Source organism: Cephus cinctus, unplaced genomic scaffold, assembly GCF_000341935.2.
Source record: "Cephus cinctus unplaced genomic scaffold, Ccin1 Ccin1_scaffold0975, whole genome shotgun sequence".
Taxonomy (NCBI): Eukaryota; Metazoa; Arthropoda; class Insecta; order Hymenoptera; family Cephidae; genus Cephus; species Cephus cinctus.
This window is the reverse complement of record NW_014333530.1, coordinates 43,718-57,083: the sequence shown is the minus strand read 5'-3', so window position 1 is coordinate 57,083 and position 13,366 is coordinate 43,718. Positions and strand designations below refer to the sequence as shown.

Genomic DNA, 13,366 nt, shown 5'->3' with positions numbered 1-13,366 from the left:
GGGACATTTCTTTCCTGTCAGGCAAATTATAAAAAGTCCTTCGATATCGATACGAATCCATCCTGACAATCAGCTTTCTTTGCCCAATTTCATCTCCTTTTGTTTCCACGTTGGGATCGTGACGACTTTCACGGGTTTCCGCAACCTCAAATACAGCTAAAACCACACGGCACTAATTTCACCTGACGAAACACCGCCATTACGTATCGAAGTCGCTACTGGCGAATACTTTTTATCATCGCACGATACCGCAAATCGCGTGAAATATTGACGAATTTCAAATCGATCATCGATTCGTTAAGACATTCGAATAAGTCCAGGGATTACGCGTTAACCCGATACTCACGTAGTCGTTTTGAAACTCGTTACGGATGTGCTCGATCTTTTACGTCCGTACGTACCGGAGCCTAACCCTACTTTTCTTTCAGTCTACCTTCTTATCGGTTCAACCTCTATTCTTGTTCTCTCGCACCCTCGTTTCGCTTGTATCTTCCTCTCACTGTCTTCAGCCACAGCAGCGGGCAACGAAGCAATGCTGATTCCTCGGATAACGCGACGAAACGTACTCGGTCATCAAAACTAAAGAAAGAAACGGCAACTCGCATATAACGCCTCACGTAGCCTGCCCTTGTGTCGGCCATAGGTTACGAGACACAACACGGACACAGAGCGTCGATCCTATACACAATTTTTGCCCTCCTTTATTCTCTCCACTGTCGCAGTCCCTTGGTTAAGCTATGTGTAAATAATTTTTGCTCGAGCAGCAGCGAAATTTCGTGGAAAACGAACGGGCGTGTACGTGCGCCCGGCACTGTTGCGCACACTGACGCACCGTAATATCCGTCATTATGGTCGGGAGAGCGGACGGAGCCTTTGTAACCGGCTATACGAGACGTCGAGGCGTTGCTGCGGCCGTACCAGCTAAGGGGTACGGACTATACGCGCCTCCTATCCTTTAGATCGAGCTGATATATACCTACCTCTGGCGATTAGGAAAAAATGTCTAAAGTCTCCGTCAGGGTTTACATCTACGATACGATACCTTACGTAGCATTTATTAAGTATGACTCTTCGCAACTAATTCACATAAATTTCAACATAAACTTTATGGCTGGCTAAAGGCACAACCGTATACCCGTTAAGCAGTAACGGACTCTAGGAACTCCTTTTTCTTATTGTTAGTTCTCAGGGCAAGAGGGTATTCGACATTTGGCTGGCCGTACACCCCAAAAACTCAATTGTCCCGGACTTTTTCGGTCGTGTTCGACGAGCTGCGGGTAGCATTATTCCGTGTCTACTGCATGCTGGCTCGAAGCATCGAACCTTTCTATATATTCTTTTTTCTTCCCTTCGACTCGTACAGCCTTTACCGGAGGATTTGTCCGAACGCTGCTTTACTAAGTCTCGTTACAATTGTTTTACGTGACTTTGCCCGTACCTGGGATTAAGCACTTATTAATATCAGGATGAACCTTTACATTCTTGTCTTCGTCGAAGATCTGGTTGTCCGTCGCTAACCGTAATGGCCGAAGGTACCGTTCAGACAGTTGGGGACTTTGGTTGAACTTTGGGAATTCAGTGTTATCAGGTTGAAGGACCTCGGTGAGTCAACGCGTGCGAACCATAAGGCCCCACGAATCCAGGGGGCTACGGTCAGAAGTGAGGTCCCCTACATTTCCCAAGGTCCTTGTGGGAACGAAGGATTCGCCGTCTAAAGTTCGAAAAGCCAAGTCGAGCTCTTTTCTCCTTTCATCCGGTCCACAGGCCTCTGGCCTATAATACTACGTTTTTATATTGTACATAGTGTACTATAGTATATATATATTCCCATACAATGTAATTTTACATTGCCTTCAGCAAGGATCGTCCTTACCGTGCGAGACCCACTCCGACTTTTGCTTCTGTATATGTAGGATCGAGAATACACATATATATATATATATATTCTCAATACTCAATATCTTCGTTACATGAGACCAAGGTAACACTCTTTACTGTGTAATAAGAATATACTGTAATAAAAGAGCACCGGACATTCCTTGACCTTTTTTTTTGTCCAAAATAAAATGTCTTATTTTTATATCTTTGAGCTCGGACTAAGTCAGCAGTATCCTTTGGTAAAGAATTTTTGGAAAATGCTTTCTTTGGATTTTTTACGGACAACAAAAAATATTCTTGGGGTGATTGGCATCTTGTCAAGTGTGACGAGGGAGAGGGACGAGGAGGGGAGGGGTGCGGCTTACTTCTCTCTAAGGGGAATCGTGAAATTAAAAATGCAGTTCCCGCTACATTTCTCATGCAACTTTTAGTTTTTACATTGGACAGCGAGAGCCGTGCAAGTTTAAAGGTAAACGGGTTTCTCCTCGCAGGAGTGTACCAGAAGGCAGCCAAGCAACGTGTTGCCTATACACGGCCGGTCAAAAGCAACGGGGCCTGAATTCCGGCCCGCTTAATCGTTTCCTGGATTTTGCTCGCGGTTACCCATGAGGCTACGAAAACTGTGTGATTATATTCCTTATCATCGTTATCTAAGAAGCCATTGCTTTTTCGTGTAATTAAACCAGAACACTGGAAGATCTCGAGTGACATTTATATCGTAACAGAGAAAATACGAAGAAACGTGTGCGAAAAATAATAGTAACGGACAATCGCTTTTCCTTGACGAATAGAAAATTTGAAAATAGGTTAGTTACGAGAGCCGCCGCCAGTCGCTGAGGTGCCGCTGGTGGCGCCACCACCTCTGACGCTCGGCGAATTACTTTCGTAACAAACGTCTCTGGTTTATCGTTTGATTTCATTTGATTTTTGACAAACGATTGAAACGAAATATCGATACTAGTTTCCATATATCCTTTATCCTTTTTAATACCTGAACCCTGCATGACACTTGCTAGTCTGGCTGGGCTGCATGTTCCAAGGTGAGTCGCGTCTCGACACGTGTTTGCCTGACGAAAACCTCGCTTCCCTGCTGCACTTTAGGAATAACGTTTACGGTACGCATATTAAACATGTATATATATATATATATATATCTGACTGCTTAAACGTGCATATCGCTCTCTTAACTTCCCTGTTTCCTCGCTTAGAGACCAGAGTCATTGGATATGTGAGAGCGAGAGTAAGGTGTAAGGTGTGCGTGCGAAGGAGTCTCCGAGCAAGAAGGCATGTGTAGAGACAAACCCGAGATGCCACGATGAGTAAGACGGAGAGAGAAAGGGATGACGGGTAAGAAGAGAAGGAGAGACGAGGTAACGGCGAAGAGGGGGCGAGGTAAAAATAAGAAGGATAAGGTAGAGGAAGTAAAAGAAGTAGAGGGGAACGGAAAGGAAAGAAAAAAAAATCGGAAGAGTGTTATGATTTTAAAAAAAAAGCATTGTCGTAGGCACATGCATTCTTATCGGAGTCTCCTGTACGATGGGGACGACTGTGACGTAATGAGCGTGCTCGAAAGAATATTAATTTATTAACCAAAAGATGGAAGAAGTCGCGGCCGAGTCGAGCCATGACAATGACGATGATGGTTTAAGTCGCTTGAATATCACTCGCCAGGTTTGGCCTTATCCATCGAATCCAAATCGGGAATTCTGCCGAGTGCCCAATTGGATTCGTGGGGAGTCGCACCAGGGACGGAGGAGAAGACGTTGGCTGGAGTTTCAGTGAGTCAGTGAGGAAGAAAGGAAGCTAAGAGAGGCTCTACGCGGAGATCACGTATAGAGGAGGAACTGAGAGGGATAGATAAGCAGAGATAAAGCGAGAGAGAGAGAGAGAGAGGGAGAGGTGAGCCAGGGAGAAAGAAAGGAAAATACATACTCAGAGTAGCAAGAGCGAATGAACGGCCAAGGGAATCATCAACATCGCGGCCTGGGTATGCAGGGACGGTACAGGGCTGTAGTCAGTGCGGGTGTACCTCCAGGGCCCCATACGCGACCCTCGGCTCCCCATAACCGAGGAAGCTGGCACCCTCATAACCAGCATCCCCAGCACCCACACGGTCAGCTTAACCAACAGTACAAGGATTATCCGTACCGGCAGGGTCCGCCGCCTCGCTATCACAATGGGTATAACACGTGGTGCATCAACAGTGATCATTCAACTTGGTCTGGACGCATTAATAATTGATTGCTCGTCTCTCAGACTTAATCTTAATTAATGAAACTCAGAGTTTGTTTATTAAAAAATATATATATATATATATATATATATATATATCTAAGTCGCTAGTGTGATACTCTATCGTCGTGGACTCTACGTCTATGCGGCATAGCCAGAGTCTGGCTTTGTACGTAAGAGCGAGAGAGACAGAGGGAGTAAGAAAGAGGCTCTGACACGAAAGGGAGCTACAGAACGAGACAGAACGTAACGAGAACGAGAAGGAGAGAGAGAGAGAGAGACGTAGAAGGCAGCTACTGGAGAAATAAATAAATAGAGAGAGATGGAGAATTTCAAAAAATACATATACATAGATATGTTCTCAGTGCGTCCAGGCCAAGACCCTCTTTAATTTTCAGGTCATCCGCCACTGGACGGACGGCGTCCCTAATCAACGTTAACTGACACATACGGGGTGTCCGCGAAGTACACGAAATACATAATCCTCCTTGTGAATTATCCCACGCGTTCGTTCTTCTCGTTGTCCAGTGCCCCGTATCTATGTTCTCCTGTAAATCGTAAAATCCCTATAAGGGCCGGTCCTTCTACGCTCTGGCGATGCACCCGGCCCTCCCTAGGGCACTTTCCGTGCCCTGAGAAGTGCGAAAACCGCGTGCATCGATTGGCCGTCGACTTGGACGCGTGCGCCGCGACGCCTCGCTCGCTTCTCTCCATTTCCACGCTCCTATACACATCTAGAGAGACACACGGTACACGTTTGGTAGTTTCCTACGTACGGTATTGTTATATACGTCGTCTACACGCTCGCACTTTTATACCTACTCCTTACACTTTCCTCACTTCCTACGGTATCGTTATAGGCTGCGTTACCTGCGTTTACGCCCACGTAACGTTTGGACACATGCGTCAAATATCTTACGCGTTCGCGATTAACCTTTTATTTCATTTTTTTTCTTTCATTTTTCTTTCGACAATCCACTCGATGCTCGTCGCACTTTCTCGTTACGCATTTCGCCTGACGCGAGGCTCGGTCGGTACATAACACTTGTAACGTACTTTTGCTGTACACGCGTAATACGTATATATCAGATTTGCATACACGGAGGACGTGTACATATGAGCATTGCTTATGTGATATATATATATATATATATATATATATATATATATATATATATATATATATATATATATATATATATATATATATATATATATATATATATATATATATATATATATATATATATACACATATATTGTTTTCAGTTGTGCAATGTTCATATATACTTTATATACTACTTATTATCTCGTTTGGCATGCGTATTTATATATATATATTACAGTTTTTTTCTCTATATAGTATACTATCTCTTTTTTCTGTTTCTCTCTTTACTCGTTGCTCATCACTTTTTTCTCTATTCAAACGTTTTCTCTCTTGTTCGTCTTTACAATATCCTTATCACTCCCTGGTATCTTTTTCATCGTGACGTTACTCCCTCTCGCTCCCTCTTTCTTACTTGCGTTTACCTTTATGCTCTCCTTTTTCTTTCTATCTTACTTTTCTCTCTTTTTCTGTAGTCTTCTTCTTCTTTTTTATCTCTCTGTTTTTTCTTTCTCGACTCACGCAATTTCGACGTTCGCTTTCGATACGTAGACTTGAGCGCCACTGGTGACGGTTCTTGTTACCAACGGGTACACAGAGACTATCGCGTAGAACCACGATGCTCGTACTCTTATCGAGTTCGTATAGATCCGGAGGTGGACGTAATCAAATATCGATGGATATATTCTACATAACCTAGAATACGTAGGTGATATCCACGTTCTTCCTGTGGCTATAATTTATTTATCTATGTAAGGTAGACTCGTACGCGATTGGATCTTTCCTCGCTGAAACTATCAATGGAGGACTCGTGACGTCTGTTACCCTTTCAGAGGACTTTTCGCGACCCGTATTATTGTCCGTTTATACATACATTTTCGTCATTGGAATATATAACGGGTGACGCGTTCCTTTTAATTAACATGTCAAACGGACTTCTGCCTAATAGCAACGGACACGTATCGTTGCTGGGTTAGATAATTTCTTTCTGCACACGTTGGTAGATACTGTATCTTTCGTTATATCGATAGATACGGTTTATCGATAAATCGAATGAGAAACTTAAATCGACATTTTATTGTAATTCAGGCCATTTTTAATTAAACGCAGTTCCCTCGACTCATCGCTCACTCTTGTTTCCGTTCAGGGACTGTCCCGGCGTAGGAACGTCGTCTGGCCCGGCCGGTAAGGAAGTTTCCTATCACGGGGCTGTCGGTGGTTCTGGCGTGGGGTACAAACCTACCCCGCAGCACAGTCCACAATCACGAGGACCTCCGTCACTATTTAATCAGGAACCTACAGGACCCCCGGCCAATTCTCCGCCATTGCATATCAATATCTGTGGTCAAGTATGTTTGCAGTGATTTTTTTTCTTTAAACATTTTTTATTCACCTCGGGAACACATCGTTGTACGTAATTCATCTGTTTTTTTTTTTTTTTACGTTTCACAGGAAAACGCCATGCGTGGACCACTGCTGAATCTCAGTCCTGGCTTAGGCGCCAGTGGCGTCGACATGGAATACCGAAGAAATTCACAAGGTAGACAACTTTGCATTGCTCATTCGTACACACACTTGTCACGATCAGTGTGTTCAATTGTAATTGTTTTTTTTTCTTTCTTACCTTCTTCCAGCTACCAATCAACTACCATTGAGTCCCGTTCAAATTCAACCGTCGCCTCCGTATTATAGGCAGCCCAGTCAGGACGATGGCCGGAAGGTAAGCGGTTGTATCGTTCGAGGTTTTACAGACAATTGGCGATACGACTCGTCTCGAAGATTTGTACGCCCGTATCTTTGACTCGCTGCTCTACGGTTTGATGGAAATTTGGACGCGAGGCTTCTCTTTAATGAGATCATACGTAAAGTGGCGACAGTCCTTCGGGGTTGTAACGCTTGTCTGGAACCGAGGCGTTAATCGTACACGTAGATAGTTTAACCTGGCCGAGCACTGTTTGCTGCTGTGACAGGCAGCTCAAGTCTCGGCGCGCCTACCTTTATTAACCTACCTTCATTACGTAAGCAAGCGAGAATCTCGCTAGGAAAGAATGACGAGCCACCTCGTACGAATTGTCCTTGGCGATAGATAAAGACGTCGCGTTACGCGCGCCAGGACCCTTAGGCGAATAATATAATAAAGAGTTTGAAAAATTTCAGAGCGAATCGCCGTCGCGGAAGCGTCGCAGAATATCTAGGAACGGCGCCGTTTCCGGTATAGAGGTGCGCGAGACGACGCCGCCAGCGCCGACGCCGCCCTTGCACACGCCGCCAGCACCCTGGGAACTTCCGCCTGCTCCTCAGCGTCGCTCGCCCCGCAACCACATGTCCACACGTGGCAGCCCGCCGGTCCGAAACCGTTATCAACGGTACGCGGACTCGTTTGCACTTTCCTATCCCTTCATCACCGGAATGCACAACTCGCATTCCACCATCCACAATTCGCACCATGGTCTCCACGGCTCCCATCACAACATTCACAATTCCCATCACAGCCTCCACAATTCGCATCACAACATTCACAACGCGCACCAGACCCATCCGCATCATCCGTCTCATCCGCCTCCTGGTACGGGACATCATCCGGCGCAGGGGGCTAACGGGCCAATGGTCGTCGAGGTTGGACAAGTCGGTGTTTCCGGTTTGGGTGTTGCCGTAGGCGGCGAACCCATTTGGCATCCTCAGGCTACGGGCTATAGGATCCCGTGTCAGTTGCATGGGATCTACACGCCACCGGGTGCTCATGCATTCGCACACTCCTGCCAGGTAAGGAAGGCTGTTTATTTTTAGAATTTACTTTTCTTTTATACCTCATGTGACGCTGCATCATTTTTGAAGGAGTCAGATACGAGGGGGATTAACATATCTCGTTGTTATGCACGTGGACGCTCGTATGCATATGTGACAGATGTTGGCCGGTTTGTCAGCCTTGCCCAAGACCTACACCTGTTTCCCATTTGCATCGTACAATACGTAAAAACTTGTCTTTGAGGCGACATGAAAACAACAATTCTCTTGGCGATACTGCGGGTCGCGCCATCACTGGCACCTGTTCCGCTGTGTGCCATGTGCGACCACGCAAAGACCGTGTAGGGTGAACCGTGACTTAGGACTTTGCAGTTTTTTTCTTGTATTTCAAGGGGATATCGATTGAACGTAGGAAAGAGCTATTTTGTTAAATATTTGACTTGGTTTTCCTCGAGGAGATACCCAAGAGCCTGTTTAGGATCTAATGGATTTGGTTATGAAGCATCACGTCTTATGGAAACGTACTAGGGTCAGTGCTGACAGGTGGACTTTTTGCAGGTCGCACATCATCATCATCCGAGCCATTACTCGGCAGCTCATCCAGGTCATCCTGGCCATGGCCTGGTTAGCTCTTTAGTCGGTGCTGCTCCCAGAGGATATCCAGCACCTGCTGGAGGACCTGTGGCTGGACTTCATCATCCACATGCTCCTCCACCGGCCGTCAACACAACTCACTATACCGCTCATCATCAGTTGTCGCAGCAGGTAAAAAAATATGATTACTTCATCGTTCTCTGCTCAATTATTATTATACGTTTGTACTATTTACCTAATGGTTGTTCTTTGTTTTTATTCATACAGAGGGAAGTCGAGCTCGAGTTAATTGAGTCTCACCATCATCACAGAGTGGGTGGTACTGGAGGACCTCCTCTGCCTCTACCGCACTCTTACTCTCCGCCGGCTCTTGCGCAGGTAACAACACCACCGCCTATATTCCTACCTGAGACGCGAAGCAATCAGCTGGAGATGCTTCAGTCAAGGACACGACGATTAGCGGCAAACGTACGTCGACAGAGACCTAGCAGGTGGCGAGGAACACCGCCGTTGCCTCCAACGCCTTATCCGGGCCTTCTTCTGCACTTCTTGTAAGTCTTGTATATAAATTTGTCCACGTAATTCAAAATGAAAATGTATTCACTCAATCCCTCTCTTTTGCAGAGCAATGTTCAGTAACCCGCCCTTATCCCCGTACAGTCAAGCCGAACTGAGCTCACCAGAATCGGCCGAAACCGAAAACTACGAGGCCCTCCTCTCCCTGGCTGAGAGATTAGGCGAAGCTAAGCCACGAGGTTTGACCCGAGCGGAAGTCGAACAGTTGCCTTCGTACAAGTTCAACGTCGACACGCATCAGGGCGATCAGACGAACTGCGTCGTCTGCATGTGCGACTTCGAGGCACTTCAGTCCCTACGCGTGCTGCCCTGCTCGCACGAGTTCCACGCCAAGTGCATCGACAAGTGGCTCAAGGTGAGTCCAGGCATAACTTGTCCTGTATACCCGGCGACCATGAGAAACTCATGAGAAACCTGTGCCGCAAGGAAACTGACATATCACTACATAATTTCGCATGTCTCTGGTCTTTCCAGTCTAACAGAACCTGTCCCATATGTCGTGGGGATGCTGGTGAGTACTTTGGCAACGGTAGTGCCACCAGTGACTGACGCCAGGTTGCCACGGCGCACTAGCGCCAGCTGTCAGGGGCCTCCGTCTGGACGCCGCTGCGTGCGCGACTTCCACCAGCGGTGACGGTTCTCGTCTGCGCTAATTTATGTCGGTGAGCTTTCCACGTTCGCCGTCTGCAAGAGCGCCCTCGTTATTTCCCGGTGTACGGCCAAGGTAATAGGGATCACGAGGAGGACGTCGAAGGCCGGTCCTACCAAGAGTGTCCTAACGGACCGGTCCTCTTGACCGAAGTTAGTCGGAATGAGCGTGCACCGGCGATAGGGACTCTTCTGAATCCTCAGGCCGGGCACTAGGTCGGGAAGAACGAAGGTCGGAAGCTTCCTGGGTCGCGCCTTGTAATGTTTTTAATTTCTCTTTGGTTTTTCCTTTTCTTTAAGCAAGGCAGTAAGCTTATGGTTAGACACGAAGCATTTCCCGGTCGTGGACGACTTCATGTTAGTAAAATTCGGTTCGCTATGCTTGAATCGTTACGGTTTGGTACTGACATTTAATCCTGGCGTTACTCTCGCGCGTCATCAGGTTATCTGTGCGCACGCTTGTTACGCGTGCATACGCAACCATATATGTACGCAATGATATATTGCGTGTACTCACGCATATCCATGCGTATCCTATATGTATACCTATGCATATGTATTTCGGCATTTTCCACTAATCTCGTAAGTCTTCATTTATTGTAGTACGTCGCGTTCATTATATTCCGCCTTCTTTTCTTTCCCACTGTAATTTGTACATACACCGCATACGCGTACATAATATGTGTACACATAGGAGCGTATATATTTAAGTCTTTGTTTGGACCTCTTAACCAAATGTAGATGTTTAAGTTTTCTTTTGCAATACAAAGGACGAGATAGGCGTAACGGTAGAGGATTAAACATACAAGAAGAAGAAGAAGAAAAGCTGTAATATTACTAAGGAAAAAAAAGAAAAAAACGTTATTAACCTTGCAATGGGTCTTGGGTGTCTAACGCAGACCAATCGGTGATCATTAGTTTTCATTTAGTTAAATATTTTACGTAAGATTCAGATTAGATTTCGGTAGGGACCTTAGGTGCTATAGCTAGAATGAAATTAATTTTCAATCGACGCGTCGCGCTACAAGCGATTCTATTTTCCCAAAATAACAAGTCGAAACCCTGCGCCCCCCCGATTTTCGTCATTAGAAAAACAAGATGGCGGTCGCGATCCATCGACGCAGCCTGCCTCTTCCCTCCTCGTTCTCAATCGCGACTGCGCAAGTCCTGAGAGCGAGTATCGCAGAGGTGGGCACAAGCAGGAAGGATCGGTACAGCAAGGACTCGCGAACGATAGATTCGGCGTGGTGCGAAGGGGATAGTGGAAGAAACGAAAAAAAAAAAAGCCGCAAAAAATAAAAATAGAGAGAGAGAAGAAGAGAACGAGACAAAGATGAGGAGAAAAAAAATGGCAAAAAGGAAAAAAATCGAGGACGATAACGATGAAGATGTCATAATGAAAAATACCGCTTCTGTTTCCTGCGTATCTACCTCCAAGAGATGAATAACGAGACGATTCATATTTTTTTATATACACAGCATAAAGGATTCAAGAAAAAAGAAAAGCGTACATACGATAAGAAGCGATACGAGAAACACAATGGGTGCGAGCTGTTTGTAAGTAGGCATAAGCTAACCGCGACTTGGGGCTGAAAAAAAAAAAAAATTAACGCTTAGGGATTTTCATAAGTAAACTAACGCACCGAACGAGCGCAGACGTAGCATCGGATAAAACGTCGTAGGGTAGCCGTATGGCAGACGGGAATTTGCAATATAAAAAGAGAACGCCAACGATTCTCCCTCTTTGAATGCCTCCCCATTTTCTTCAAATTTATCCATCCGCTTCTCGAATTCAAATAACGCGCCACAGCCATTACTTGTTTATTCGTTTTGCTCCTTTGCTAACAATTGTTTTGCGTTCTATCTCCCTCTTTTCTTACCTGTCGGTCATTGCACATACTGTGACTGTATACATAAATGCATATATATGTATCGCACGACTCGCAACTACCTTTAGAAATTCACCCGCAGGGACAGACCTGGGTATTGTAAGTAATTTACATTGCTTATGTTTAATTGTCAACAGCGCGCGATTAATGCTTACCTAGGATGGAAGTGACGTTTCTCGTAGTACCGTCTATCGCGCGGAGACGGACAGGACGTTCGATACGGTGAATTTATTGTGTTTTCGTTATCCGTCGATCCTACCTGTCAAATAAAGGATAAATTACAGCCTCGCGCAAGAAGCAGCATTCGCGAACGTCGTTACCGTTATGCACGAACGTTTCATCAATTTCGTTTAATCAGACACAAATATTATATTTACCTTCGGGAGTATCGTGCGGTCGTAAGAAAATTATTTTTTTCCTCGTAAATAATTTCCCACGAAAATTTGGCGTATCCGCTCGAACCCACGAATCGAGAAGGAGACACAGTTTTTGTTATCCTTTCCGGTGCCTCCGTGACAGTCCTTCCATTTTACTCGTGGCGTGCCTTCACTGTTGTACTAGCCGAAAATATATTCCAGGGTACACCAAGAGGATGATCGATCGGGCGTAGCGCGTAAATTAAGTTTTCTCTATGTACAATACATGATATCTGTTGCTACAAGCCTGGACGTGCAGTAATTATAAATGAAAGGGAAATACGAATAGAAATTCACATATGACAAAAAACATCATACGTATATCATCCCTTCTGAAAATTGGGATTATATATATATATATATATATATAACACACGTAAAGGGCGATATAACTCGGCAAGGTTCTCGTCCGAGATTACAAGAGAGAATAAGGGGTTATCTTGTGAAGGGTTCGCCAGTGATCGCGGGCTGGTGAGGGGAGGATCTTGGTACAATTGGGTGGGTGATCGAAGGAGGGGTCTGCGGGTACTAAAACCTTAGAGTCGACACGGTAAGGAGATTCTCTCTCGAAAGTAGATTTTTCAAGCTTATAAAAAAATATCAAAATTGTAAAAGACAGTTGTTGATCCTTGATAGGAGCGTAAGATAACACATATCATTTTTTCATTGCGTTAACTTTTTATATATTATATTTAATTGAATAGACTCGTTGCGTCACGATGAAACTCGCTTCGATGAATAAAAAAAATGCGTAGCCTAAGTAACGGCGTCCGTCGCCGGGGAACGTGAACGTCGGGCATTCGAATGGCGGCGCTAGTGGCGTTCCTTCTACGAGCTTCGATGACGGGCCAGTCGAAGTGGGAAGAGATTAAAGAGAAGATCTAAAGATATTTGTCTTTGTACTGGGAACCTCCATGATTACTTTGCTCGAGACGTCATTCGGTGACTGTGATAATGCTTAATGTAAAAACGAAATCAGATGCAATTACAACTAGTCGATGCTTACTCTCGAGTGCGATGCCGAGGATCCAGCTGGGGTTGCTCGCAGGAAGGGGGCAAGTGAATTTGAGACTTGAAGAATAATTTTTAAATAATAACCATCTTATCGCCAAATTTGAATTTTTCTGACGTTTCGTTCCTGGTGGACGCTCACTATTATAGTTTAAGAATAAATTAGCTATCCGTAACGTGTACCTCGATTGTACGACTGTGCGTCCATCAGGAGTCTGCAGGGCGTGAGGTCGCTTCGTATTTGAAACCTTTCGTCCTCCCCCCCCCCCCCC

At 45.3% G+C, this 13,366-nt stretch overlaps 1 protein-coding gene across 4 annotated transcripts in view; it reads left to right on the top strand.

Moving 5' to 3' along the window:
* Positions 1–11,374, top strand: part of LOC107271460 (RING finger protein 44) — a 17,250-nt gene extending 5,876 nt beyond the window's left edge. For 2 of the 4 annotated variants that reach the window (XM_015747487.2, XM_025088708.1), the window contains 9 exons: positions 3,550–4,058; positions 6,363–6,564; positions 6,668–6,755; positions 6,850–6,935; positions 7,373–7,978; positions 8,519–8,725; positions 8,822–9,105; positions 9,179–9,485; positions 9,605–11,374. In XM_015747487.2, the coding sequence (XP_015602973.1) occupies positions 3,829–4,058; positions 6,363–6,564; positions 6,668–6,755; positions 6,850–6,935; positions 7,373–7,978; positions 8,519–8,725; positions 8,822–9,105; positions 9,179–9,485; positions 9,605–9,679 (2,085 nt within the window). In that variant the 5' untranslated portion in view covers positions 3,550–3,828 and the 3' untranslated portion in view covers positions 9,680–11,374. The remainder of the gene's footprint in view (positions 1–3,549; positions 4,059–6,362; positions 6,565–6,667; positions 6,756–6,849; positions 6,936–7,372; positions 7,979–8,518; positions 8,726–8,821; positions 9,106–9,178; positions 9,486–9,604) is intronic. The other 2 variants (XM_025088709.1, XM_025088710.1) reach the window with 2 other exon arrangements.
* Positions 11,375–13,366: the final 1,992 nt, after the last annotated feature.